At 55.8% G+C, this 26,300-nt stretch overlaps 1 protein-coding gene across 2 annotated transcripts; it reads left to right on the plus strand.

Annotated features, from left to right (window-relative positions):
• Positions 1–3,683: 3,683 nt before the first annotated feature.
• Gbs-70E (Glycogen binding subunit 70E) lies at positions 3,684–26,205 on the plus strand. 2 transcript variants are annotated; one of them, XM_037221619.1, is made up of 3 exons: positions 3,684–3,805; positions 19,168–19,566; positions 24,586–26,205. In XM_037221619.1, the coding sequence occupies exons 1-3, from the start codon at positions 3,797–3,799 to the stop codon at positions 25,180–25,182; spliced, it is 1,005 nt and encodes a 334-aa protein (XP_037077514.1). In that variant the 5' UTR covers positions 3,684–3,796; the 3' UTR covers positions 25,183–26,205. The 2 variants fall into 2 exon arrangements, with proteins under 2 accessions (XP_037077514.1, XP_037077513.1); XM_037221618.1 differs by lacking the exon at positions 3,684–3,805 and adding an exon at positions 14,833–14,949.
• The last annotated feature ends 95 nt before the right edge of the window (positions 26,206–26,300 follow it).

Here is a 26,300-nt window from a genome sequence, read left to right on the forward strand (position 1 = left end):
GTTTTAACCTTACGGTAAGGTAAATCGCGAGGGATGCTTACAATACTTCAAGGCAAATGGCTTAATACTTCATGGCAAAATGTCGTAAGTGCTTTGAATGTTTTAAGGTAAATCGGGAGACAACACGATAGGATGAACTTAGCATGCCGAGAGCAGTCTTATTGCTGGCTTTTGACAGCAACTGCTAGAAACGAAAAACCAAACTCAAGCAAAAATTAGGCCACCTTCCGTGACGTTCCATTCCCTGTATTCCCCCCCCCCCCCCCCCCCACTGCGCACGATGTCGGACTTTACTCAATCACGTCCAAACCCGAACCAGCCCCTGGGTCGGCTGCCGTTGCACAGGGCACCAATGGGAGTCTGTCTCCTCTTCGGGTATCGCCAGATCACAGAAACTGGGACGTTTTAGGCCCTTATAAGGATATCAGGGTGCAGTTGTGAATAGCTCATGCCTTCTAGAGCCTTCTGGATATAGCAGGTCAGGACCCCATACGAAGGTAAATCATTCCCGTTAGAAGAAGAAAAAAAACCATCGCTCCGCTTTTCCATCCTGCTGCTCCCCGTCTACCGTTGTGACGCCACCATTTTCTATTGGTTGCTAGGCGCCCGAGGCCCGACTTGGCCTACCTGACCGCTCTGTCCCCGGCGCCAGTGTCGCCATCGCCGTTAGGCGCGGGGTGAGCAAAAACGACAGGGCACTGGCCGGCTTTTTGTTCATTTATCTTTGTTTAATTTATTGTTTGTTTAGATACGCCGCCGCTATCTGACTTACACCTGCTGTGTATCTGCGATGCTCATGACAACACTTAACTGATACTTGATGGTGTGCCCAGCGATGGAGACACGATGCTGTTGTAAACGTTTGAAGCATGCCGAGGTGAATGCTCAGTTGATCGATGATCCCACTGGACCACACCATCAAATCAAGCTTTGAAATTGGCCGCGATCGCTTGCAGTGCGCTTACATAAAGTTGATAGCCACAGTCGCACTCTCCCTTCCTGCGCTCCGAACGACTGGAAATGGAATGACTGGAGGTGAAAAATGATGTCTGGGTGGAAGCCATTTTACATTATCGTATCTCTGTTGATGCTTCAGTTTTTCACCAACAAATGACGTGGAACGTGACGAACCAAGATGCATGTTGTACTACATGTTAGTTCTGCATAGCTGGGCCAAATGCTATTTTGGAAAAGGTCAAAGATGCCTTCGCTATGTTTCTTTCTGGATCGTGGCTTCATTTTGACGGCTCTTTTCGGTCCCACTTTGCTTTCGCGGAACAAACTGACCTTGGCACAAATCTAGAAAACATTATTTAACTGGTTTTCATTTTTACGCCGATATAAAGCATGACGATGAGAAAAAACCTAGATCTCCATCTACTCCCTCGCACCTCCCCCCCCCCCTCTCTCTCTCTCTCCCTCTCTTTCCCCTCCCTCTCTCTCGCTCCCTTTCGCTTTCACCTGCTCTCTCGTATTCTTTCTTTCTTTCACGTTCTTCCTTTCTATCTTTCTCTATCGGGCGTTTTATGACAAGTGCAGCCGGTGCGGTCTGAAATCCAAGCCACAATCACCACCTCTTTCCCCATCTCTTTACCCCACCCTTTCCTCCACTGTCTTCACCTTTCCACGCACTCCCTCTCATTTCTTCCCAGGAAGACACGAATAACTTCTTCAGAGCACCCCCACTGCCTTCACCTCCCCACACCTCCCTTCCCATCCGCTCCGAGGAGCCAAGGAACCCTTCTCTCAGGAGCGTCGCGCCGGTCGATATCACCGCGTCAGCCCGCTGGTGTCACCCAATCAGCTGGCCTAGCCGGCGCCCGGCGCGTCTGCTGTCGGCCGGCACGGGCCGTCACGTGACCAGTCTGACCCGGCCCTGTCTGGTTCGCCGCCGCTGACAGCCGGCGCAATGCGCTCTGGTGGAGGCCTTTCATCGCAGCTGAGGTCTGAGATGCAGATGTCTTGCGTCGCCCAGCGTTTCAAAACCGATTTGCTGTGGTAGGGTGTTCACAAATATGTAGGTAGATGATATTTGGATGTTCTTATAACGAACTTATGACAGATAATTGTTTTAGCTGTGTGACGCCCAGGCAAGCTTTATGTATTGCTGGAGCATTACGCATCGCAATGGACTCTGCGCTCGAATACACAAGAATTCTGGCATAGTTTGCATGGATTCTGCCTGTTCAAAGGAGATGGGCGCTGCGACCCTGTCCACGCAACCTTGCCCTCCGTGTTTACATAGGCGTGATCACCATGCCTTGACTCATGAGTTGCCCTCGGAGACTCGCCGATGTTTACACATTCATGCATGGTGGCCGGCCTCCCGTCCCCCACCCCCTCAGTATGGGCAAGCGGCGTACACGGTCTCCAGGCCGCACCGCGGCATCCACGTGATCGACACCAGGCACCGTAGCACGTGCAAAACATTCCCGGTGATCTCGCATCCACTTTGTAGATGGAAGATTTGTCTCCAGGGATGACTTCCTGTCGAGTTATATACCGATTTGTTTGGGATCCAGCAAGGAGACCGGGCCCTTCGAACGAATATGCGTTTGGAACGCGCCGCAGACTCATAGCGCAGTTCGCTACCGGGCCATAATGGCGTTGAATACGGGTCTCCCCCACATATGCTTGCTGCAAGTGGTTCGGATATCTATAAACGTCTCCTGGAGCTCGCCTAATGACTCAATCGTCGTCGACACAGCTGGTCGTCTTGTGTCTAGCTCCCCTCCCCCTCCCCGCCACAGCTGACCTGACTCCGTTCACCTTCCCTTACCCGCACCCGGGAACAAACAACGCCACGGGGGAGGGGAACGAAGAGGTGAACTCAACAACAGGCTGACCCCGAATTCCGATCGGTTTTAAGGAGGCACCGGTGGCTCGAGGGTCCTCTGTTTTGCCGCCCAAACTGTGAGGAATTCCACCTTTTACCCGGTGTGATGCATTTGTATCTGATTTTAAAGCTGTGTGATGCGACTTGGCCCCGGTCCATAATGACCCAACGAGCATTGCACGAGACTGGGGCCACCAGATGGCGAGTTCACCTCCTCCAACGAATTTGTATCGGCGTTCGTTAAATGTTGTGCCGCCGCCAACGGCACCTGTACACGGCAGCCCGTTGATCGTGGCTTTCAGGGGCCTGTCGAATGACCATTGTTGGGTAAGTGTTCTTACCTGTCGATTGCTCGTAGGCTTTAACTGGCAGCTTGACATGCTATCTGATGCCATGTGACGGGTGGTTCGTTCGAGCGCCAAATTAACCCGGTTCGGCGCAAGGCCCTTTTGCGTCTAGCTTCATTGGTAACCCACCCTGCGTTCCCTTCTCACGTTTGGGGACATGTGAGCGCAGTGGCGACGCCAGGAACGATTACATAATCACACGCTGCGGTCAACGCTCAAAATTTTTACCGTTCCAGAAAAACGTTCCGAAGCATTCGCACGATTATCCAACACAGGTATTGGGTGCAGTGGCGATGTAAGTGTACCATGTGCCGTCGGCCGGGACCCGAGATCACCGTCTTGCCGGCCTGGCGGCGCCCGTGCGTGAGCCGGTCTGGCCGGCGCGTGGCCCCACCGACTGCGCGCGCCGAGGAAGCCGCCGATTGGTCGAGCCGGCGTGTTCACGTGATCGTCGGCACGGAGAGGGTCGCCTGACGACGGGCCCGGCGTCGGCTGGGGGCAGCGCCCGCGTGTCGTGTGGGGTGGCCGCTCGTGGTAGACGGGGACGCGAGAGCGACAAAGCTGAACAAGTGACCCAGGACGCCCGTCCACGGACTGGCCAGCTGACTGCTGCATGATTTCGGTAGGCTTGCTGGCGTCTGCCGGCTTGTGGTCATGGATGGATTTCGCCATTTTCGTGTGGTCCTCCTTGAGAAATCCTGTGGACTGACTCCCGGGTTTGCGTGGATGGTCTTGGTGAAGTTAATATGTGAAACGTAGAACCCATGTGCTTAACGCATGTGATCAGAAATGTGCGTCTGAGTTATGTTAGGGAATTTGTGTTGATTAATACACTATTAGGCCTTTCATGCGTCAGGTATAATAATAATTCAATAGACTGAAATCGTTCACCCACGACACTGCCGTTAAGCACAGAAAGTGATCAGTGCGAATGGGATTTAAACGGGTTGACCAGCTATTTGAAGAGGAACTCACTAGCGGTTTACCTGGCTTGTGTCACGACTCTCACTTCACTTGCAAGACCTTAAAACTGGCAACAGTAAGACCACCAAAGTTAAGCTTTTGATTAAAACAGGGTCGTTTCGCGCATGTCAAATATCGATCGGTTTGACTTTGGGATGAATTTGGTGGTGGAATCCTACCCATGACTGGTGTGCCGCCAGAATGCGACCCATTTATGGTCTGCTTCGTGGTCGGCTCTTCACCGGATCTTCATCATGCGTTAACTGAAGCGGGCGCCGTGTGGTCGTGCTGTAGCTGCTGTCGGCACTAGTGCTTCTTCCGTCGTCGTCGCCTGTCACCGGGCTTGAGCTATTTCCGTGCGGCACTCATGCTTACGCCGCTCACGGCTGGGTCTGGCGAGGTGGCGCGGATGCCTTCATTCAGTCGCACCGGAGGCGTGATCTCGTGTTCCAACATTCAGTCGCCCCGGAGGCGTGATCTCGTGTTCCAGCCATGAGTGACGGTGGGAACGGTGGGATTCTGAAAGCTACGTGCGCCAATGTTTTACGGCGCGGTGGGTCGTCGCTGCATGGATGTGGTAGTGCGCTAACAAATTGTGTCCGTCCCATTCGACTCGGTTTAGTTGGGCGTAGAACTTAAGCTCTCCTTCAAACGTAATAGCTATGGGCGCTGCATGACCTTCAGCAGTCGATGCGCCCTATAACCCCAAATCATCATCATCATCATCCTTCAAACGTTCATGTTTAAATGCGTTTTTAGGCATTATTATGGTAAGGGGGCAGTTGACCACGTGCGACATCTAGCAAGTTTTGACTACGCCAGATTTAGAGATGGTCCACAGAAAAGGGCTGACGGAGAGGTGGATGCAGTGTGTCGACAATCAATATTTGGGATGAGAAGTGGCGTTTATTAAGGACATTAAAGATATTTCCGTTTTTCTTTTGTTCTGAAACAGCTCTTCGTAATTTCGGTTTCTTTCTTTAGGCAGACTGAATTGTCCGCTGATTTCGGTCGCCTTCGCGTCTTTGTCTAAGACAAGTCGGCCTCCATTTCACATTTTGGTGAGGCAATTTTGGCAACCAGGGTGGATGACGGATGTGATGCTGTGAAGCACGTGAGAACTCTTATCGACGCAGAGGATGTCGAGGGCCTACCGTTATTGCAACATGAATGATAATATCGTTGTATGCTCTTATGAATCTCTGGTATCATACCAGCTCCAAGCACATCCTGGTGCAGGTGCGCCAGTCCTTCGCCCTCACCTCCGAACCGAGGTAAACGGGGCAAAGAGATTGTTCCACTTTTTGTATGGGGGTTTGAACTGAAATGGCCAGTTTAAAGATCATTCGATGGAGGTCACAGCCCTACCCTTTGTTGGACTGTAAACGCTCTAGTCTCTGAACTACACATCGGCGAAGATCTGCAGACTAATTCGTGCAGACTATTTCAAGGCTATTCAAGCATGCATGACGCAATTGCAACGTGATTGAAATGTGGCCACCCCATAGGCCATGGAGTTCAAGACCAAGAAGAACAGTATTGTCGGGCCGTTCAGAGTTGGCGTCCGTGAGCACGATTTCCATATAAAGTGAACGCCAATTGGCTCTCATTAAATGTTAAGATAGCTCTGCAAGTTTTAACCCCAAATCATGTTTTGTGCTACATGAGATAAGAAGTTGGACATAGTTGCTAGTCATTGCGGAAACATGATTTGTAATCAAATAGAGTAAGATTAACACCATGAGCAAGCATGTGAATACAAGTAAACATCTTAAACTCACAGATAATTAAGCAAGAACGCTATGAGAAATGATCAAAACACGAGCACAAAACTATGTTTGACTCAATGAACACTTCAACCACCGCCATCTCTCGGCGAGGTAAATACTTCCAGTTAGCGCTGGGGTGGCAATTTAGTGCGGCTTATGTACCAGCAGGCCAGCGTCATACGCACGTTCCATAACGTAACCAAACAATGGCGTATTGAGGAGCGTATTAAAATGTAGAGCAAATAGAGATATGGCGCTCTCTGGAGCAGTCTTTTCCACTTTTAAGTATGCCGACAACTAGTCAGCTTATTTCATAACATCTGACGCTTGTTTCAATATCTTCCAATGAAGGACATTGCCTTTGGTGACATGCTCAATATGATTAAGAAGGCCGCAAGCCCCTAGTTCTGAAACGGTGGATGTGGAGCTTTCCAGGTACGTGCCCGTAATCTTATATGGGCGGCGCCGCGGTGCCATTGCAGTTATCCCGTCTGATTTCATTGACCAGGGACGGGGGTGGGGGTCATATTACGCTAGGTCACAAACGTTTTTTCGTAAAAATCGGGTGTTATGTGCCGCATTGTGCGCTGGCTTAAGTCCTTTCTTGGCGCCGATCTCGCGGAGGGATAAAGCTTACTTTGACAGTGGAAGGCTGATCAGTGTACAGTTGAACGTCAGCTAACTGTTTAAAAACGCGATTTTGCAACCCATTTTCACCACGTGCCTGAAAACGCATACACACGAAACGCTGCACCCAAAGTATTTTGGTAGTTCTTGGGCGTTATTCAGAGCAGCGGTCGCGGGCACACGGACAGTACTGCCGCGTTCTGTCACCCCAAGATGCCACACAACTGTGCGAGGCTGCGGTGCACACATAACTGAAATCCAAAAGCCAACCGGTCGTTCTTCGAACCCGTTAGCACCTGGCAACAGCAGCAAAGCTTATTCTCCAAAACGTGATGAGAACGCACGCCAGACGAGACTGGTATCCCGGAGACCTATTCAATCTTAAAATTAGCAATTCGTTTCTGATCCCATTAAGTTTTGGTGGACACGCAAATGGCTGCCGTTTCGCAAGACGACGTTGCTCAGTAGATTTGGCTTGGGCTTTGGACCGGGTAGATTTTATTTCGTCGGATCGACTTTGACTTTGCGGTTGGGAAGTTCGGACCAATGACTTATCTACGGCTGCACACACACTGTGAATCGAATATCTTAGGATTTGGGCTCCGCGTCCCAAAATTACGAAGCGCTTTGCTCTGGGGTTTCGGTTTCATTTCAATGTCTTTGTGTCGGATATTTTCAATGCGCGAAGACAGCTGTGGTGCTGTTAGGTATTTGCATGGCCCAGCATCAGGGCCAGAATACCCAGAATGACGCAGCTGAAGCAGGAGTGTTGATATGCGTATTTTTTGGGGAGGGCCATAGCGCACATAGTGTATATATTGACCTCTTATAGGTGACTTTACCCCTCCCACAAGCCCCGATACTTTCTGACCGTTTAAACAAAGGAAACGACGCGACATTTGCGGACACAATGACTGCAAGATATGACAGACACGGATCCTTCCGCCCCGCCCCGCTGGAGAGCCTCATATGGCCATGCGCGCCTGTGAGACTGTATCGCACACTCCTGTATTCAGCGCACGCTTGATCTGCGCCGCTCAAGGAGCGCTCCGGCCGGTTCGTGGCGCGTGCAGAGCAGAGGGCCCTGCAGAGCTGCCGCCGGCCCCCGGCCAGCTCCCGCCCGAGATCGAGGGGGCACGCAGGTCTGTCTCTGCGGCCGGGGCAGAGGGCCATGCGGAGGTCCCTGCCGGTCAGCTCCCACCCGAGATCGCGGAGGTACGCAGGGCTGTCACTGCGGCCGGACGGAGCGCCCTGCGGAGGTCCCTCTGGCCTCGGGTGAACTCCTGGGTCAGCTCCCGCCATAGGTCGTGCAGGAATGCAGCGCTCGCCCCCGCGAGCGAGGCTCGGCCGCGGGTCACGTCGATCAGATGACCCCCGCGAGCGGGTATGGCGGTCGTCTGGAGGATTTGGCTTAGGAAGATGATTTAAAGGTTGCTCGCGCGCGCGTCAGAATATCCGAGATTTCAGACGTCTTCTGGCATTTCAGGGATGCCACAGCTGATGTTAAGCGGCTTAACTCACCTGCCGACGTGCCGGTCGCTCCACGAAATCAGCTCCTCTTTTAGTGAGTGTTTGATCCTCCGAACAAAACCCGGGGCGAGTTAGTTGTGAAGAGAAAGTCTCCGTTGTCCACCACTCCTGATTCGTTCGCACGTTTGGCGGGTGACACTGTCGTCCGCTGCTGTCGCTATGTGACCCAGATGGCAGCGGAAGAGGTGTCACATGTGGAGGCGCACAGTCAGCTGACTCCTCGGCTGCTCGCCTGGCCGCGCCCGTCATCTCAGCGGCGCGCCCAGGCGACGGACACGTGGGGGAGGGGGAGGGAGAAGAGGGGGGGGGGGGGGCTGACCGTTGACCTGTTGGCTTTCGCCGCCCTATCACCGATCTTGTTTGCGTACTGGACGCATGGGACCGGCCCGGGGGAGCCAGACGCCCTCCCACCACGCTCCCCTGGCATGGAGGGTCCCGGTATGGGCGGCAAGATGGCCGCAACTTACCGACCCGCAGCTGCATAACTTCAAAATCTTCATCCAACTAAGTGGGAAAGAACCATTCAAAGACAGACAGCAATGACCAGTTTTCCAAGACAGGTTTTCTTGAGCGCCGCACGTTAAAGGCATGTGTCGATGATGAAAAACGGCGTGTTGGGTGGTCCACGTACGCCGTCTAGTCCACGTGTGTGTATACACTCGTGTTGTCAACCCACTCTAAGGGTCTAAGGCGAGAACTGCAAAGCAGCCGAGACCTGGCCTCCCCTCTGGACACGTTCTCAATGTGGTCACCAGACCAATAACCGCGCTTCAATCATCTGGCGGATGTGCTTGAGCCTGCCGTTGGAGGAGAAAGCCAGCTCATATGCCACTACCTTAGCTCATTGAGTTCTCGGGCTGCGGCTGGGTCAGCAGATCGATAGCCGCTCGGCTGCCAGTGATGTCGGGACTGCTGACGTCATCGGTGTGGAGGCTGTGCCAGCTGGCCGTGACCGACCTTGAACCCTTCCCCGACGGGTGCAAGATCTGACTGTAGCCGTGGTGTCCACCATGCTGCTACTTGGACTAGAACAAACCTGGTATACTCTATACCGATATATGGGTGAATGGTTAGTGTTCATCGGTAGACAAGGGCCCGCTAATGTAATAAGAGGGCGCAGGCGCCGGTACGCCACGCTGAGCTGGTATGAACATCATTAGTACGGACAGTACCATTGTACCATACCGTCATATTACAGCCCCATTATTTCCGGCATTATTGCTGAGGCGAAGCAATTGTTTGGAACAGTCCATGTGGATAATTTTCTTTTTACGGTACGAATGATCCGGGGGCGCTAACGATAACATGATGTTTAGGACGCTAACATGAATTAGTCTTGACGAAATGGACGGGAATTATTCCATTCAATCCCAAGGCGGCAAGAGAAAGCTCCTGTCTGGCGTTAACCAGTTACTAACCTTTTGACGCGATTTTTCGGCTGGAATTAGCTTGTTAAAGCCAATTTGCCGCGAGCATGGTTTTAGCCGGCTTTAAAAGGATGCCGATGCCACCTTTGGAACTTTTTTCGTACGAATTGATGGGCCGGGGCATATGCAGGAGGCTTAGTAACCGTTGCGGAGTCAGCAAGGATCTCCGCGCATAAGTAGAGCTGGGAAGGTTGAAAGCTGAGAGGAGAATAGATGATTGGAACAGAGTTGGGGCAATTGTTACAACTTTGTCCTTAAGTGATGCCACTGTTTTGTCGCAAAATTGGGTCTGCTTTTTAAAGTTTTTTTGGGGGAGGGTGGGTGGAGAGGCGTTACGCGCTGTGTTTAACGATTCCCCTTTGCAAGGTTTTAGGGGTTTTGGACTTTTCCACGTTCCCAGGAAGTTGGAAGTAGCACGCCTAAATTACATGCCTCCAGTGGCCTCATAGTTTCACTTTTGGCCTCACTTTGTTTTTCAGCGTGCACGTTATGTTGTTTTCCCGTTACGTACTACTACTAACATGAGGGCAATCCTGAGGGGATAATTCTTGTCATGTTATTGGAATCATAATGCTTCACTGTGGTTGAACATGCCATCAAGAACGAATTCACGTCAATACGTTCATAATCCCTTTGCATACGGTTAGAGCGCCTGCCTTCCCATTCACGCACCCGTGTAGGGATGGGTTCGAGCCACTTTAAGCGCTTGCAACTGACTTTGGATGGTTCCAGCTGCGCTTAAGGTCAGGTGACGTCTGAGAGTAGGGGGGCGGTGCTTAGCATCACGGAACGGGAAGCCTCTTCGCAAAAATCTGCTGTTGGCGCAGAATTCCGCGATTGGATGATGGGCCAGGGACTCAATGCAATGAACACTGCTTAGCGTGAGGGGTGACACTATAAATCATCGAATTAAAAGGTTCGGACTAGATCGTAAACAACGATATATGGGGCACTTCACACATGGAGCTCTTTAACAGTTTCTGCGCTTTCATGTCGAAAATTCAAGCGGGCGCAAACCAATTATGACGGGTCATGAGAGAACAAGAAAGTAATTAAATAACATGTGACAAAATGTTACGTGGAGCCCTTCGAGTCCATAACCAGTTAAAACCACAATCATGGCTTAACCTTCCGAAAGCCGGCTTCTTGCTATACGTACATTCAATTGCGGGTTTGTTATTTCCGCAGCCAGGAAGCAAAAAAAAGGAACCAGCACGAAAATGTTCCTTTCCGACCTTGACTTACTCTGCTGATGGCGACTGACCTGCTCACCAACGTCCCACGCCTGCACATACTCGACCACTCCCGGATTCCTGCTGACGTCGCATCATACTGGCATCCGACCCTCTAAAAATACCCGCCGTCTGGCAGCGCGCGCCGGTCTGACGGACGGGCACAATCTGAGTCGTCGGCCGGCCGGCAAGCCTCGCGGGTCGGCGCTAGGGAGGCCCGGCTCGGGCGGCCGTCCTCACCAGCTGGGTCAGGGCAGGTCAGGTCAGGGACGGCCGTCCTCACCAGCCGGGTCAGGGCAGGTCAGGTCAGGGACGGCTGGGATCGAGTTAGCTGGCCCCAACAGGCTCGGTCTGGCTGGCCCCATTAACCGCGGCTACGGCATCATTATCTCTGATTAAGCTCTCCCCGGTTGGCGGCGCAGAACCAGTTGGCGCGGTCTGCGGCCAAAGTGGTGACCGGGTCGGCACGGCGTGACGAGGGCTGTTCCTGTCGCTGTTTCGCCTTAGCGCTGCGTTGAAGCAGTTGTACATTTTGGTATTGTATATAGGTTTTGGGTATGCATAACCCATGTTGCTCATAAGGTTGGGTGTTTGTGTACGGGTTTAGTTGGTGGTATGTGGGCTTAGGGTGTTCGGTGATATTTTTACCGGCTCGGTGGCTGTTTGTGCACGTGAATGTTTTCGTTTGTGTACAACAGTGTGCACATGAATGTTTTCGTTAACTCTATAGTTGAACAGATGCCTCACACGCCAACCTTCGGTTCCCCTTCCGATCAGTTAACGAGCAGATCAGATAGCAGAGGCGGTGCGCGCATCGATTAGGTTCCGATCAGATCACGTGCTTGTCTCTCGCTCCGGGAGAGTCGACCGACCGCGCGCTGCCAGCACCGGTAGCCCGCTGATGCACGGCGGCCCGTCCGCCCGTCAGCACCGGAAGCCCGCTGACGCACGGCGGCCCGCCCGCCCGCCGGCGTGGCTTGCCACGCGCGCCGTATTCGCCACAGGCCGGAACCGGAAGCGGCGCGCCGTCCTCGGCCGTCTCCCCGTTCCCATCGGCTGGCCGAGCTGGCCGAGCCGGCGAACGGTGCGGAGGCCACCCGGCGCTGGGCGCCGTGACCTTGACCTTGGCCGACCGCCGGCGTCTGCGAGCGGGTGGGGGCTCGGACGGGATCGATCTCGTGCCTGCTCTCACATCGCGTTGGGCACGCTGTGGACGGCGGGGGGTGGTTTTGGCTGAGCGCCAGGGCAGGAGGGCTCGGGGGGGGGGGGAGGGAGGGGGGGGGGGGGGTTAGATCCCGTCCTTCAGATTCCAGTTCCGTATAACGGAGCTCTCCCCTGTACATGGTATCGAGTATCGCTGGTATCGGTCCGGCACGTGCAAGTGCAATTAAAGACGCGCGCTCGGGTATGTTTACATGCTGTTCACAGTCGATTTGTAAGCGGAGAAGTAAGTGGAATTGCCTGGAAAGACGAGACACGAGACACCAATGGCTTAGCACGGTCCAGCAGTACTCAATGGTCAGTAAAGACAGCATCTGTAATGGGCTGCCAAAACCAAGGACGTGTTCCCAGCGCGGGAAGCAAACAGCATCTCGCTTCTGTTGCGTTCAAGGATGCGTACATGTCACTCACACATCACTGTCAGGCAGACGCGTGTTGCCGACTTTTTGCCATGCATGCAGGGGGTAGCAGACATGTTGGGCAAGTCAGGTGAATGGGCATATCAGATTTGGTAGTCCGGTGAACGTCATTTGAAATGTGTACCATTTCCGTGAAGAAAGCCGAACAAAGGTGATATATACGTGATATATATATATATATATATATATATATATATATATATATATGTAGTACATATGCTATGTATATATGCATATATGTATGTATAATGTAATGATTGCATGTATATAGTGTATTATATATATATATATATATACACTTTACTTTACACCCAGCTTCTGCACGCAATGGGAAGAGTTTCAGAACACTGTGAACTGGTACTAGTCCCACTCGCATTGCCGTCGGCATCAGCGTCATCATCACAATGAGGCACAGCCTCACCTCTCCTGAAGCGGGCATCCGTTCCCGTGGCCACGGGCCGCCAGCACTTGTGCTTCAGTTTTGTGTTTACTGAAAGCGGTGCCCCCTCCCAGTGGCATGCATTTAACATGCGCCTACTTTTGCAATTAGTTGTTAGCATAGCCGTCGTACAAAAACTAATTACAAATCCTGTTTCCCCCCACGCGATTCAAAAAGGACGCTCTACCCGAGCGTCTCTCTCCTCCGGAGGCAGTCTGGCGGCAGTCGGTCCGCTCTCGCCGGCTGTAGCGGGTGACCCAGAGCGGCGGCGACGGGTGCGGTCGCGTCTGGCACTGCTGCTGACTGGACACCTCTGCCAGGGTCACCGTCCGGACGTGTGCCGACCCGGCACTTTCGCTGTGTGTATTTGGACTGTCCGCTCTCGAGCCTGGTCGGGGCCTCTGTTGTAAGTGGGCCCTAGAGGGATGGTGGAGATAATCGTCCAGGAATATCGCAACTTGCTGTAGTTTTTAAGGTGGGTATTGTGACAGAGGCTTTGAAAAGTGCCGCGTCGAACAGACAAACTGTTTCCAATGGGCCATTGAACGCGCCCTCGCCCCCCCCCCCCCCCGTCTGTGCTGAAGATGGACTTTTGTGGTCCATAGTAATAGGGTAAATAGTCATTGCGCCGCAAATGTCCATTCACTGAGCTATCGGCGCGTGGTTAGCGCGCGTGTTTCCATAGCATCGTCTTCCAAGGACGAGTTACAAAAAAACATGCTTCAGAATTAGTGCGACATCGTCACGTGTCGTCAGCCTTCGCTACTGCGATGTGCTCGAATAATGTATTATGATTTATAGTTATGATATCATTATATCATACTTTAATAGTAGCTTGTCTTCTGCTCGCCAAATGCTGATCGCGTTAACGCACGTTCCTTTAATGGGCGCGCCTGCGTGCTCCCTGCCAGCGGTGCACAAAAAGCTGGCGGTAGGCCAGTAGGTCAGGCCGGCCCGTCCTCAGTTGCTAGGGCAGAACCGTCTGACGCAAGGCAGCGGCAGCGGCAGCCAGCCATCACGGCGGACAGGTGCAGGGCACGAGCCTTGCTCGCGGTGTCCCTGCTGTAACACTCGATGCTCATACATCCGTGCCTGCGAAACTCCGTGGAGAACTGAACTGCCTCTACGATATGCCCGGACGTCACGCACTTGTCATATTGCAATGACAGTTTCCGCCGAACACAGCTCGGTAGCCGTCGACTCAGGAACGGTTCGATCCAGCGTCGCCAACCGCTCCTATGCTAGAAATCAATGGTGCCTGGTGGCTGGGCTTGTGAGCTTGAGCCAAATTTGCCGATAGTTCGGGGGTAGCTGATCTTGATATGCGAGATCTTTATGACGTCTTTCCAGAGGTCAGTTAGCTCCTTGCCTAGTTTTCAAGCAGAGTTCACAGGGAGAAGTCACTGTGAAGAAAACAGACACGAGTATGTGTTATGTTCGGTGTTTGCCTGCCAGTGCCGCGAAGGCACGAGCATGTGTCGTGTTCGGTGTTTGCCTGCCAGTGCCGCCAACACAAGCGACAAAGCTGTTCTGTGTGAGCTGCTCTCTGTCCTGGCGCCCCGCCCCGACCCGCCCTGATCTGGCGCTGCCTTTCGGTGCATAATCACTGTCGGCACAAGACGCACTGTCGCTTGTTAAGCGCACGGCCCCAACAAGTGGCACTGCTGGTAAGCAGCCAGCATAGGGCCTGCAAAGTCGGTGAGCGCCCCGCCCAAAAAATAATTGTGGAAACCGCGAACCGGGAATTGGTGAATGCTAACGAGCCACCACGCTTCCCAAGTTGTATTTGAGGCGTTATACATGGATGGTGCCCACTGCGCCTGGACGAGGGATGAACAATACGTATTAAAAGATGCTCGACTCGTTCGAACTACACCACTTTGATTCCTTGGGCTCTCCTCCGCGCTGGCCGTGGAATTCTGGGGGCGTGCCCTGCAGGGGGCGGTGGGCGGAGCGGCGGCGCTGGCGCGGCGTCGGTGGCGCAGTTGGCCTCGAGGGGGCCGGGGCGCGGTGAGGCAGGACGGCGCGGCGTGGCGCCCCTCAGTGGTCCTCTGGCTCGGGTCGCGGGAGGAGTCGCGCGCTGCTGCACGTTGCACCCGAGCCGACATGGTGAACAGTCCCAATCTGCCACGGCGCGAGGTCAGTTGGCTTGGGGCGGGCACGCGCCCTGCGGACGGCTGGCACCCCTGTGGCTTGTGAGCGCTGGCTGGCGCTGTGAGGTGAGGTAGTGAGGTGTCCGTGGCGCACGGAGCGGGTCCGGGATGCACGTGCCGGCTGACTGCTGTCTTGGACACCGCGGCCTAGTGTTGCAGACATCGTTAAGCGGAACGGTAGATTGTCTTCGTATTCGCCGTAGGTCTCGTTCCAGTTCGCCTCGGGACTACATGCTGTTTTATCGATCCTTTCCGCTTTGGGCGCTTTCGCTGAAGTATTTGCATGCCATCAGGAAGTTCGTTTTGCGTGCAACTAACAGTCCCATCTTACCATCACAGTATATCATTTAACCGGCTGTGGTCGCTATCTTTAAACACCAGAGGCCTTGCAAGATATCTGCAAGCGTGCACACCAGGAAAAGAAGGCCAAAACCGGCCAGGGCACGCCATATAGATGCCTTAATGTTACAGCGTTCCAACTACCGGCTCGCAATGTTCAGCAGCGCACGTGTGGTGGATGATTTTGCAATTTAAGTGGATAATTGAATATGGGAAACATCGGTGTCGTGCCAATGTGATGTACAGCGTCACATTGTGAACGCCAGTAAAAATATACTACATACACGCTGTGACTTACGACACATTTGCTTTAAAGCCATAAAGTGCAGACCGTCTGCGACCATTACTTTTAGATAAGTATACACGCGACGGCGTTTGACATGTCAGTGACGCCCACCAGTGCAGAGGACAACGACCTGAGTTGAGTGGGCCATGAGGCGGCGGCGGCGGCGGCTGGCGGCCATCGGCCGTCGGCCGCGCCGGCTGGCGGCCCTCAGCCGGTCGGCTGATATCTCCAGTTCGCGGGAACATGACCGCTCCAAACACACTGGGTCTGGGTCCCGTCCCGGCCTCTCGGGGCGGGGCGGCTCCAGCAGCTGGCCCTCCCGCGCGCCGCCGCCGATCACGTGGCTGCAGGCACGCCTCCACTGGGTGATAACGTGATCGGGGTGATCCACGTGAACGGCACGCGCTGGCGGCTGCTGACCCGCTCTTCGGCCGGGGTCTTGGGGACGGATGCTGACCGGTTGATTGGCTGAGCGACTCCTCGGCGGCCACGCTCGCCGGTGCGGAACATCCCGCCGGAATCACGCCTTACGCGTCGCGCAGAACTGGGTCAAGGCCGCGGCAATCGCGGCGCTCGTCCCAGGGTCGGCGGCTGCCGCTGGTTAGATTTGAGTGCGGATATGGCCGCTGCTGGGTGGGATCACGGAAGCGCGTCCTTCTGGGAAACCACCCGTATCGTGTCCACGTCGGCGAGGCGGTGCAGTGTGCTGGTGAGGCTGAGACTGTGGCCAGTCGAGCCGCCACGCATATGTGGCTCCGTTCAGCACCATTGTGGGAGCTGAGATGGTCGGCGAGGCGGTGCAGTGTGCTGGCGTGACCGTGGCCAGTCGAGCCGCCACGCATATGTGGCTCCGTTCAGCACCATTGTGGGAGCTGAGATGGTCGGCGAGGCGGTGCAGTGTGCTGGCGTGGCTGAGACACTGGCCAACCGAGCCGCCACGCATATGTGGCTCCGTTCAGCACCATTGTGGGAGCTGAGGTCGTCGGCGGGGCGGTGCAGTGTGCTGGCGTGACCGTGGCCAGTCGAGCCGCCACGCATATGTGGCTCCGTTCAGCACCATTGTGGGAGCTGAGGTCGTCGGCGAGGCGGTGCAGTGTGCTGGCGTGGCTGAGACACTGGCCAACCGAGCCGCCACGCATATGTGGCTCCGTTCAGCACCATTGTGGGAGCTGAGATGGTCGGCGAGGCGGTGCAGTGTGCTGGCGTGACTGAGACAGTGGCCAGCCGAGCCGCCACGCGTATGTGGCTCCGTTCAGCACCATTGTGGGAGCTGAGGTCGTCGGCGAGGCGGTGCAGTGTGCTGACGTGGCTGAGACACTGGCCAACCGAGCCGCCGCGCATATGTGGCTCCGTTCAGCACCATTGTGGGAACTGAGGCCGTCGGCGAGGCGGTGCAGTGTGCTGGCGTGACTGAGACCGTGGCCAGCCGAGCCGCCACGCGTATGTGGCTCCGTTCAGCACCATTGTGGGAGCTGAGGTCGTCCATTGGAACTCCGCCCCGGGTTGACTGGCAACGACAGCTACTACGCGCCTTGGTAACGCTGGAAAGATACACAGACGCGAGTGACGCCGGTGGAGTGCCACAGACATCCGACAGCTTGTGTTTTGGCACGCTTAAACCCGGGCTGGAATTGTCAACATCGGTGGGAGGTTCACCTTTGAAAGGCGGTCTGCCAACGCGACGCCCAAGTCTCATGTTAGTGTTCAGCACACTAAGCGGTGGGAGCTGAAGGGTGTGAGGACGCCTCGGAGGCATGCAAGTTCACTCACGACTGATTGTATGGATGGTGATTCCACCATCCATAAATTCGGCCGGTGCGGACGGCCGAGTGAACTTCTCTGAACTGGCCCGGCAGCTGGCCGGCTGCGCGGGCTCGTTTGACTTTATAATCCCTTAGCTGATCGCCCGCTCCGTGCGTCCGCTCGCGGGCTAAGACCCCGGATTGACTCATGGTTCTGCCCAAATGAAGGCCGTGGAAGAACGGTATCTCGGAATTCAGACGCTGCGGCTGCTCGCTATCTGCCGCCGTGCTTCCGGCTCACAGTCAAACAGCGACGCGCTCAGGAACTTGGAAAGGGATTTATAGCAATGGGGGATATCCCTGAAAGAAAAGCACTGCATGAAGAAACCCATGATCCGTGAAAGATTACCAATGTGCTGAGCCTGTGACTGCTTTCAATATCACGGATGATGGCATGGCATGTGCCTTTTCAAAACAGCGGTTAAGATGAAGCCGTGGATAAATGCACCTGCGCTGTTAAATGGAAATGGAGCTGTGTCCCCAGCACCTAAGAAAATGAACTTAAGGTCCATGATGTTGCATGAAGCGAATAAATCGCAAAGCGTCATCTCCATCTGCAATGTTCTTTTGGAAAGTTTCGGTATGTAAGCCATGACCACTGGTCAAGAAACATGCGCTAAATGGGAGCTTCCTGCTGATGGCATATCCTCTACATCGGCTCAAGGTATGCGAGCACCGGACTCGGGGACGTGATGGAGGTCACCTTGCGTTGAAACAACAGATACGCGTGTGTCTGTCTCCGCTCGCTGCTTATTCTCGGCCACCGGCAGGCTTCAGGCCCCATCGGTCCTACGGATCGGTCCCTTCTGTCTCCGCTCGCTGCCTACTCTCGGCCACCGGCAGGCGTCGGGTCCCATCGGTCCTACGGATCGGTCCCTTTTGTCTCCGCTCGCTGCTTATTCTCGGCCACCGGCAGACATCAGGTCCCATCGGTCCTACGGATCAGTCCCTTCCGTCTCCGCCCGCTGCTTACTCTCGGCCACCGGCAGGCGTCAGGTCTCATCGGTCCTACTGAGCCTCGGGGAAGATGTGATTCCCATTCAGCTGTCTGAGGCGCATTGACAGTCAGCGTGGCTGCGCAACCTTGGAAGACGCTGACAATGATGCGCGCTGTTGATGGCAACGCAGAGCGGCTGTCGCGATCCCGCTGCATTGTATACGTTACTTGGCGGCTCGTGATCCGGGACGCGGCAGGACGTCCCTGTTTTTGTTGGTGCCGCGGTTGTGCGGAAAGGCAGGGACCTTGGGTGCCTTGCATCCACCGCATCTAGTCATCGGTCTTTGCCGTCAGTTTTCTTCACTGTCGGCGCCGAGGGAAGTCTTGCCTTTCGCCGTCAGCTTTGGCTAACACCATGAATTATTACCGACCTGTTTTGATGATCAGAAGGCATACCAGCGAGCCCGGTCCAACTTGTCTTGTTTGCACCAGGAGTAGTGATTGATGACGTTTTGATGGTAGGTGCTCACATCACCTCGTTCACCAGAAAAGTGTAACTCGGCTGTGTGGATTCCACCCTTTTTTGATGGCTCGTCTGTAATCTCTTCAGCAACAGCGTGTTCTGGCTGATAATGAGAACCAGTTCTGCGTCGGTAGCTGTTCATTTGCGCTAATCCGCGTCTGACTTTTGCTGCCCTGTGGATCTGAGAGCTATACGCCGCCATCATTGTGCCGCTATCAGGCGTATTAGACACGGCAGATATCACAGACTCAGTTACAAATACCGTGCCTAACCCAATCTCCAGGATTTCCCTCGCTAACTCGCCATTTGTCCGACAGATGTCGCTGGGTGCGCTGGTGATCCCTGTGGACATGGAGGTCTTCAGCCTCTCCTCGTCTCCGGTGTTGTCGTCGTCGCCGCGGCTGGGCGCCGACTTCCTGTCGTCGTCGCCGTTGCTGGGGGCGGACTTCCTCTCCGAGCTGCACCGTCCCGGCCGTCCGTGGGGCGAGCCGCGTGGCAACATCTTCAGCCGCCTCAGCTGCCAGCGCCGCTCGCCGGCGCCGCCCTCCGACGACGAGGACGAGGACGAGGACGAGGACGATGAGGACGATGAGTCGCCGGGCGTGGGCCAGCCCCGCTCCATCCTGGTGGTCGGGCGCGACGGCGTCGGAGCCGGTGCCGGCCCCAAGGACAAACGCGTGGTGTTCGCTGACGACCGAGGCATGCCGCTTGTGCAGGTGAGACTCGTCTCTGTATATTTCGCCCATTTTATTTCAGCTGCATGGCTATAATATTGATATTTATAAATTTACATTTGATATAATGGCAGTAATACATACCATGGATACTGCTGATATTCCACAGCCAATTAACTGTGCGTGGCTATTGATGGACGTATATCGCTGCTGTGGTCACGTACGCCAGCACACTGCTGTACTGGTTACTGGGGTCATGGAAAATTTGCCGCATCTGGGATCGGCCCGCGAACGCCAACATGTGAAACGCGCCGCCAACGACGGCGTAACCACCCGGCCACGTATGCTCCGTTGGGAAGCGTGGCGGGGGGGGGGGGGGGGGGCCCGTCACTCCATGCTAATCTCGGCGGCATCGGCCTGCCGACGGTGGCCAAGCGCGGCGGTTTCCACTATTTGTCCGCTGGCAGCGGGAACAGGGTCACGAGGTCAGCACGCGCCGGCCGGCTGACTGAACCAGCCGAACCCGGCGAAGCCTCACCACAGCGGGTCGTGCAGTCTGCTGCAGACGTACACCATTAGTTTACCCGTAACCGAGCTACCGCAGCTGTAGGCTATCAGCATTAGCTGACCTATTGGTTGGGAACATGCTACCTCACCGTAATGTTTTAAGGCGCGTTTTAGTAACAGCTGTTTTATGTCAATTATTTGCGTTTGTATAAATTTGTCTGCTCTGTCAACCAGATGTCGATATTTGGACTGACATGTAGGTCATGTGACATGTAGGTCGACGTTTAGGACCAACAAAGCGTGGCAAGACATTCAATTTGGGAACGTTTGGCTGTTCTTGCTTCTCTCCGACGCACTGGATGCGCGGCGGGCGCTGCACCGAACCCGCGTGAACAGCACGATCTCGCCCCGCAACCGCGTACATACATGAAATCATTTCCTACAGCAAGAAGGCCTCGCTCGCTCAGTGCGCATGCGTGAAAGCCGGACGCCGGCGCACACTGGCCCTGACATAAGCGCTGCTGGCTGCATATGGAGCGCCGTCCCTTATACCGGCACCCAGCGCCGCTGAATTATGGATGAGGTGTCCACCATCGGCCAGCGGTCACCTTGATCAGGTTTTCGTGGGCAGAGGCTGCGTTATGCGCTTGAATCATAATGGCCACCCCTCTGTTTTACCCCCCCCCCCCCTCGCTCCCCCCGTCCCCGACGTGTGGCCTGGCCCACTGCGTTAGTTAGGACCCTTAGCGGACGCCGCGCTGTGCCCTGGAACGTGGTCGACTTGTTGTTATTGGGGCTTTACGACGCACCCAGCTGCTGAGGCTATATGGCGTTATCTGCCTCTCAGCCTGGCAGGAAGGGCGGGTACCGCGGGGAATCGAACCCCGTACGTCTGGTTTCCCAAACGCACCGTGTTTAACGTAGACGCGTCAACCACAACACCACTGGAACCTTCGTGGGCGACTTGACCTGAACGAGTCGCCCGCCGGTGGCAGCCACTGGCCGGCTGGTGGAGCTACCTCTCCCTTCCCGGATGCCTGTAGCTGACTGTTACCCCGCCTGCAAACCCCGCCGAGATCCCTTGCTTCTCTGCGCGATAGCTGACCGGTTCCCACCCGCGCTGTCTCGCCCCGAGTTGACTCAAGTAAGAACTAACACCGATAAATTCAAAAAGGCAACAGAAAAGCTGGGCGGCCGGCTGCGGCTGTCGCTATGCAACGTTTACTAACACCAGGGACCGTCAGTGATGGACAAGGGCGTTTGGGGCGACCCGTCCCCTGCCGTGGCGACACGGTATTTGCGCAGCAGTAGGCGCCGGCTGTAAACGTTCCCCGGTCTTGCGTAAGATTCTGTCACTTGTTGCTTAATGGTAGCTGAGCAGATCGCGTACGACCCGCGATGGGTGACCTCTAGCTGCGCGCGTGTTGTTTATCAGGCAGTGATGGCGTTTGATCATGAGCTTCTGCGGAGCGACGTTTGTTGGTATGCAAGCTACGTTGCTGCTGGCGTCCCTTGGGTGGCGGGTGGTATCAGCTCCCCGATGCGTGATGAATAGAGCTGGATGACGTCAGCTTGGTTACCGCTCTTGCAACCTTCCTGTAAGGTGATTTGGATGGAATGGGCTGGATTACATTGAATAGTTATCCACTGGGGAACCGTCAAAAATAAGAAGCATACCAAATGATAGATGAGTCTGATTGTTTTTTATTTTAGATGTGCCAACTTGTCAGAAGATCAGTCTGTGATTATTTTGTGATTATTACCTGATATAACAATCAGGTGATATCATTATCACGTGATATGATAATGAGGTGAAATGATAATCAGGCGATTGAGCTCACGTGCTATGATAATTAGGTGACCTGATAATCGGGTGATTGGTCCAAGGCGACGCATTATCTAGCCGGCTCCTCGCTTCAGTAGCGCCGGTGAACACAAGTCTCGCCGTCCTCGTCCGACAGCAGCTTCCCGGACCTTTCCAATGCCCATTGTGTGCTCTCACTCCCCCGTCAGGACACGTCGCCGCCGCTTACCGACGTGTGTTTACCGAGACCGGCTGCGACCTGGCTGGCTGGCGGTTCATGGCCGGCCTCTCGCGCCGAGCACGCCGCTTCTGCTGTATGCCGTCGGTTCACAGAGAGACGGCCTGTGAGAGGGCCGCCGACAGGTCATTGCCGGACTCTGCGCCGCCCGTCGCGCCTGTTTGCGCCGGTGCGCGGCCGGCGGCGGGCCGCCTGACGGTGCGCCTGCCACGCGGACGACAGGCGCACACGGGCGCACACGGCGCCGGTACGCGGCCGGCGGCGGGCCGCCTGACGCCGCGCCTGCCACGCAGACGACAGGCACACACAGGCGCACACGGCGCCGTTGCGCGCCTGTGCCGTCCGCAGTGTCCAGAACCGTGATGAATGCTGGCCGACATTAGCAACAGCAGCTCGTCCGTTTGACGGGCCGCCGCTGCCGCGCCGCTCTGTGGTCATGAGCTGCCCGTTAACCTATTTTGCATCACAGCTGGTCGGGCGTGCTGCTGTCAGCAGAGGCCAGCTGTTTATAAACCGAGTGTCGGGCACACGTGGCGTCTGAATCTTTCGAGGGAGGCGCATACATAACCTCACAGCGGGACGATTTAGTGGCGATGACACCGTGCCGGTGACGCCTTCGGCAATCGCTTCTTTGTAAATCACTTGGCCTGCACCTCCTTGCGTTGCACTTCTCTGGAATGTGTCTCAGAGAGGGGTCCCACGCGGGTGGCATGGGTTCGAATCCCAGTTGCGCCATGGGCCCTTGAGCACCAATAAGGCCACTGCGGTCACCGGCGCTCTATAAAAAGAGTGCGTAGCGACGCCCGTCGCCCCCCCCCCCCCTCAGAAAATCCTCCTTGCTGTTTTGGAATGGCAAAAGCCTGGAGCAATAATCCATGATATAACCTGATTTTGGTTTGGAACGTATGCGTCCAACTTTGGAAATGCTGCGGTACAGGCTCTGTGGAAGGCCTAATTTTTGCATCTTTGTAATGCTATCCAATATTTACACATTCGCCCAGATGTCTTCCAATGACATTTTCACCGGCATGTGCCCAAAGTGACCTACAAACGCAACACTATCAAAAACACCCGTCACCCAGTTCTGGCCTTCTTGCAGATCATCTGACCTTGCCCAACCTTCCGGCTCGCAAATGAACCGCCATATCAAAGGCGAACCGCAATGCGCTCCCAGGGCGGGCGACGCAGTACAGCGAACCATCTGCGATCCAGTGTAAACTGGTTTTTGTGCGCCACCGTTGCCGCCTGCCGCCGTGGCCGTATGCTCAGAGGAGCGAGCCAGACAGCTGGCGGCCCGCAGACGGCGCCGTCCGCACACTGTCGCAACAGCGGGGCTTCTTCCCTCGGTCGCTCGCATCCGGTTGCCATGCGGCGCTTCTCGGAAGGCTCGTTTCAGACGATCAGTTGTCGGCGCTTCCGCTCCGTCAGCGTGCCCGGGCTGCGGCGGGTCTCGCTTATCTGCTGGCCTGCGTTACGGAGCGGGACTGGCCCTAGCCGCAGTCTGAGCCGTGTTTGCCGTGCTTTTAATCGCTTGACAGGTGGTCCTCTGGGCGTGTTTTAGGACAAACACGGCTCTCCCGGGTGCCGTGTTCCCTGCGGTCGTGACTGGCTATCTAATGGTAGTTCAGGCATGACCCAGGCGCCGCAGTGTGCAGCTGCATCTCACCCACTGGTCAGGGAGAAGTTTCGGACCATCCGTCAGCCTTCCAGCTTTCTGGCTGAGCTGTGCCGTTCCCGTGATCCGTGCTCACACATTTGTCCTGCGCTGAATGGGCTCAGTGTGTTTGCATTGGGATGAAAAACTCTCCGTTTATGATCGGATCGTTTATGTGTACGCTGCGGGCTCTGTGTTATTTTTCAGTTTCTGATAATGTTTGAAATGCCCGAAGGCTCGCGCTGCAATATTTACGTTTCGCTTAACTTTTCAAGGCGAATGTTTGATGGACACCCCGGCATAACATAACAGTGAATGAGGGAGGATTGCTAGGCCATTTCTTGCCGCACTGTTTAGGTGCATGCGTTAAGGTGAAATTGCGTGGCAACTTTTGGACGCGACGCAGCAGAATATCTGCAAGACCTAGCAGATGATGTGACGTGACAGTCGCCCGACCACCTCTCCCATCACCTCACGTGCACACCCGCCGCCACCCGGCGAGGCGCCCCATTGGGAGTCATCAAACGATGCTGGCCGTCGTCGCCCGTCACGCTTCCCTGTCTCATCTGTCATGAAGTCCCACCTTTCCGTCGCCCGCTGTGCTCGGCTCTTTCCCTCGCCCCCCTCCGCCCCCGCTCGCCTGTTTGCCACTCTGCTGTGCTCCCCCGCCTCCCCTGTCACTTCCCTGTGTTCCCAGCCTCACCTGTCACTTCGCTGTGCTCCCCGCATTATCTGTCATCCCGATGTGCTTCCCCGGCCGGCCTATCACTCCGCTGTGCTCTAACCGCCCCGCCCGTCACCCCACTGTGCCGGACTTCTCCGCGCCGCCGTGCTCACCGTCGCACCGTCCTTCGACAGGTTCGCTGGATGCGGGAGCCGTCGCACATGCCTCCGCGCTGGACGGCGCGCTTCCTGCGCCAGGTGACAGGCGTGGAGTCGCCGCCGCCGCCCAGTCAGCGGCCCCGCTGGACGCTCGACTTCGCCCAGCCGGCGGCCGACTACACACGCTTCTGCGAGCGGCTCGACGCCGCCAACGTGGCGCTCGAGCACGCCGTCTACAAGGAGCTGGAGGACCGCGTGGCCGGCAGCATCAAGGTCAAGAACCTGCACTTTGAGAAGCAGGTGCTGGTGCGTGTCAGCGAAGACGGCTGGCGGACGAGCCGCGATGTCGAGGCGACGTACGTGCCGGCGGCCGGCGGTGGCGCCGCGCTCTACGACCGCTTCGCCTTCACCCTGCCGCTGCCGGCGCGCGGCTCGCGCGTCACCTTCTGCGTGTGCTTCCGCGGCCCGGCCGGCGAGTTCTGGGACAACAACAACGGCCACAACTTCAGCGTGAGCCGGCAGAAGCCGGCGCCGGCGGCGGGCACGGTGCGCGACATCTACCGGGCGCAGGTCGACAACTGGTCGTCCTTCTCCAGCTGGAGCGACGAGTTCGGCGGCGGCCCGTACTGGTGACGCTTGGCTCGGGCCGCTCTGGGAGACTCGAGAAGCCTGCGCGCCCCTGGCGGACGGTGAGGAAGGCAAAGAACCGCAGAGGGACCGCGCAGGACCGCGGAGGACGCCGGGCCGCGCCGCTGACCAGTGCTGCCCTCGCTGGATGCTGGCGAGTCCTGCCAGCACGAGCTCATGAGGGGAGATCGAGGCGGCGCGAGCGCGAGACGCACCGGTCTCGCGCCACCCCCGCGGCGGCGGCGCGACGGGAGCTCGCGCCGGCCGGGCGCGGCCCTCTACACAGATCTGGTGGATCCGTCGTGCAATACGTAACCGGCGCGGGAGCGGCGTCATGTGCTGTGAGGCTCACGTCCAGCCACGGTGGCGACGCGCCGGCCGGGCAGTTCCGAGGGAGGAACGCGTGGGGCGCGCGCCGCACGTAGGTGTCTGGCGGCCGTGCCAGCTTACGGCAACGGAACCCCGCCACTGTCACGTCCACTCATACTTTTTGCTGCTCGAGGTGTGGTACTGTCCCTCCGAATAGCTGCGTATCGTGGCGTTTGCCAAGAGTCGCAGGTAAACTCCATACATGACGTCAGCGATGCGTGTATATTGTATATTGCAAATGTCTTGCCAGAGTAGGAGGTCGTCGTGTTGTACATGGGGTGTAGGGTAAGCCTGGCTGCTTGCGCTGCGCTAAATACAGCGCCCCTGCGGTAAGACCCCTGTCTGGGTAAGCGGTGTTTTGTAGAAGGTTGACTTGTTGAAATGTACATTTATGTGGCTGTTGCCGTCAGTTTGTTCATGCGTGTCATGGACAACGGTCAGGACGTATTCGTGGCGAGACAGTTTTGTCCGAGCGTGCCGAGCGGGCCGGAAGTACGAACAGTTGACGTATGGATCTGATGCCACATACCAGATCTGCTCAGAATGATTTTGTGTTGTGCCATGAATAGGCCCGGCAAGTCGTTCTTGCCCAAGCGTCGGTCCAGTATCCGGGCGAACCGACACTGTCGCTGCTTGGGTGCAATATATCGAATTGTGTAAGTTGCGTTTTGTGCCGACAAGGCAAGAATGTGGATGGCCTTTGCCCAATTTTAGGTGCCTTTTTGTTGCAAAATGGTTTCCCTCTCTCTCATGGA

Source organism: Pollicipes pollicipes, unplaced genomic scaffold (assembly GCF_011947565.3).
Source record: "Pollicipes pollicipes isolate AB1234 unplaced genomic scaffold, Ppol_2.1 Scaffold_4740;HRSCAF=5597_pilon_pilon_pilon, whole genome shotgun sequence".
NCBI lineage: Eukaryota > Metazoa > Arthropoda > Thecostraca > Pollicipedomorpha > Pollicipedidae > Pollicipes > Pollicipes pollicipes.

Bases quoted from the DNA above. Each gene is read 5' to 3' on its own strand.
- Gbs-70E (XM_037221618.1), top strand. From the start codon at position 14,917: ATGGTGAACAGTCCCAATCTGCCACGGCGCGAG. The intron at 14,950-19,167 runs GTCAGTTGGCTT...TTTGTCCGACAG, and splicing joins CCAATCTGCCACGGCGCGAG to ATGTCGCTGGGTGCGCTGGT. The intron at 19,567-24,585 runs GTGAGACTCGTC...GTCCTTCGACAG, and splicing joins GAGGCATGCCGCTTGTGCAG to GTTCGCTGGATGCGGGAGCC.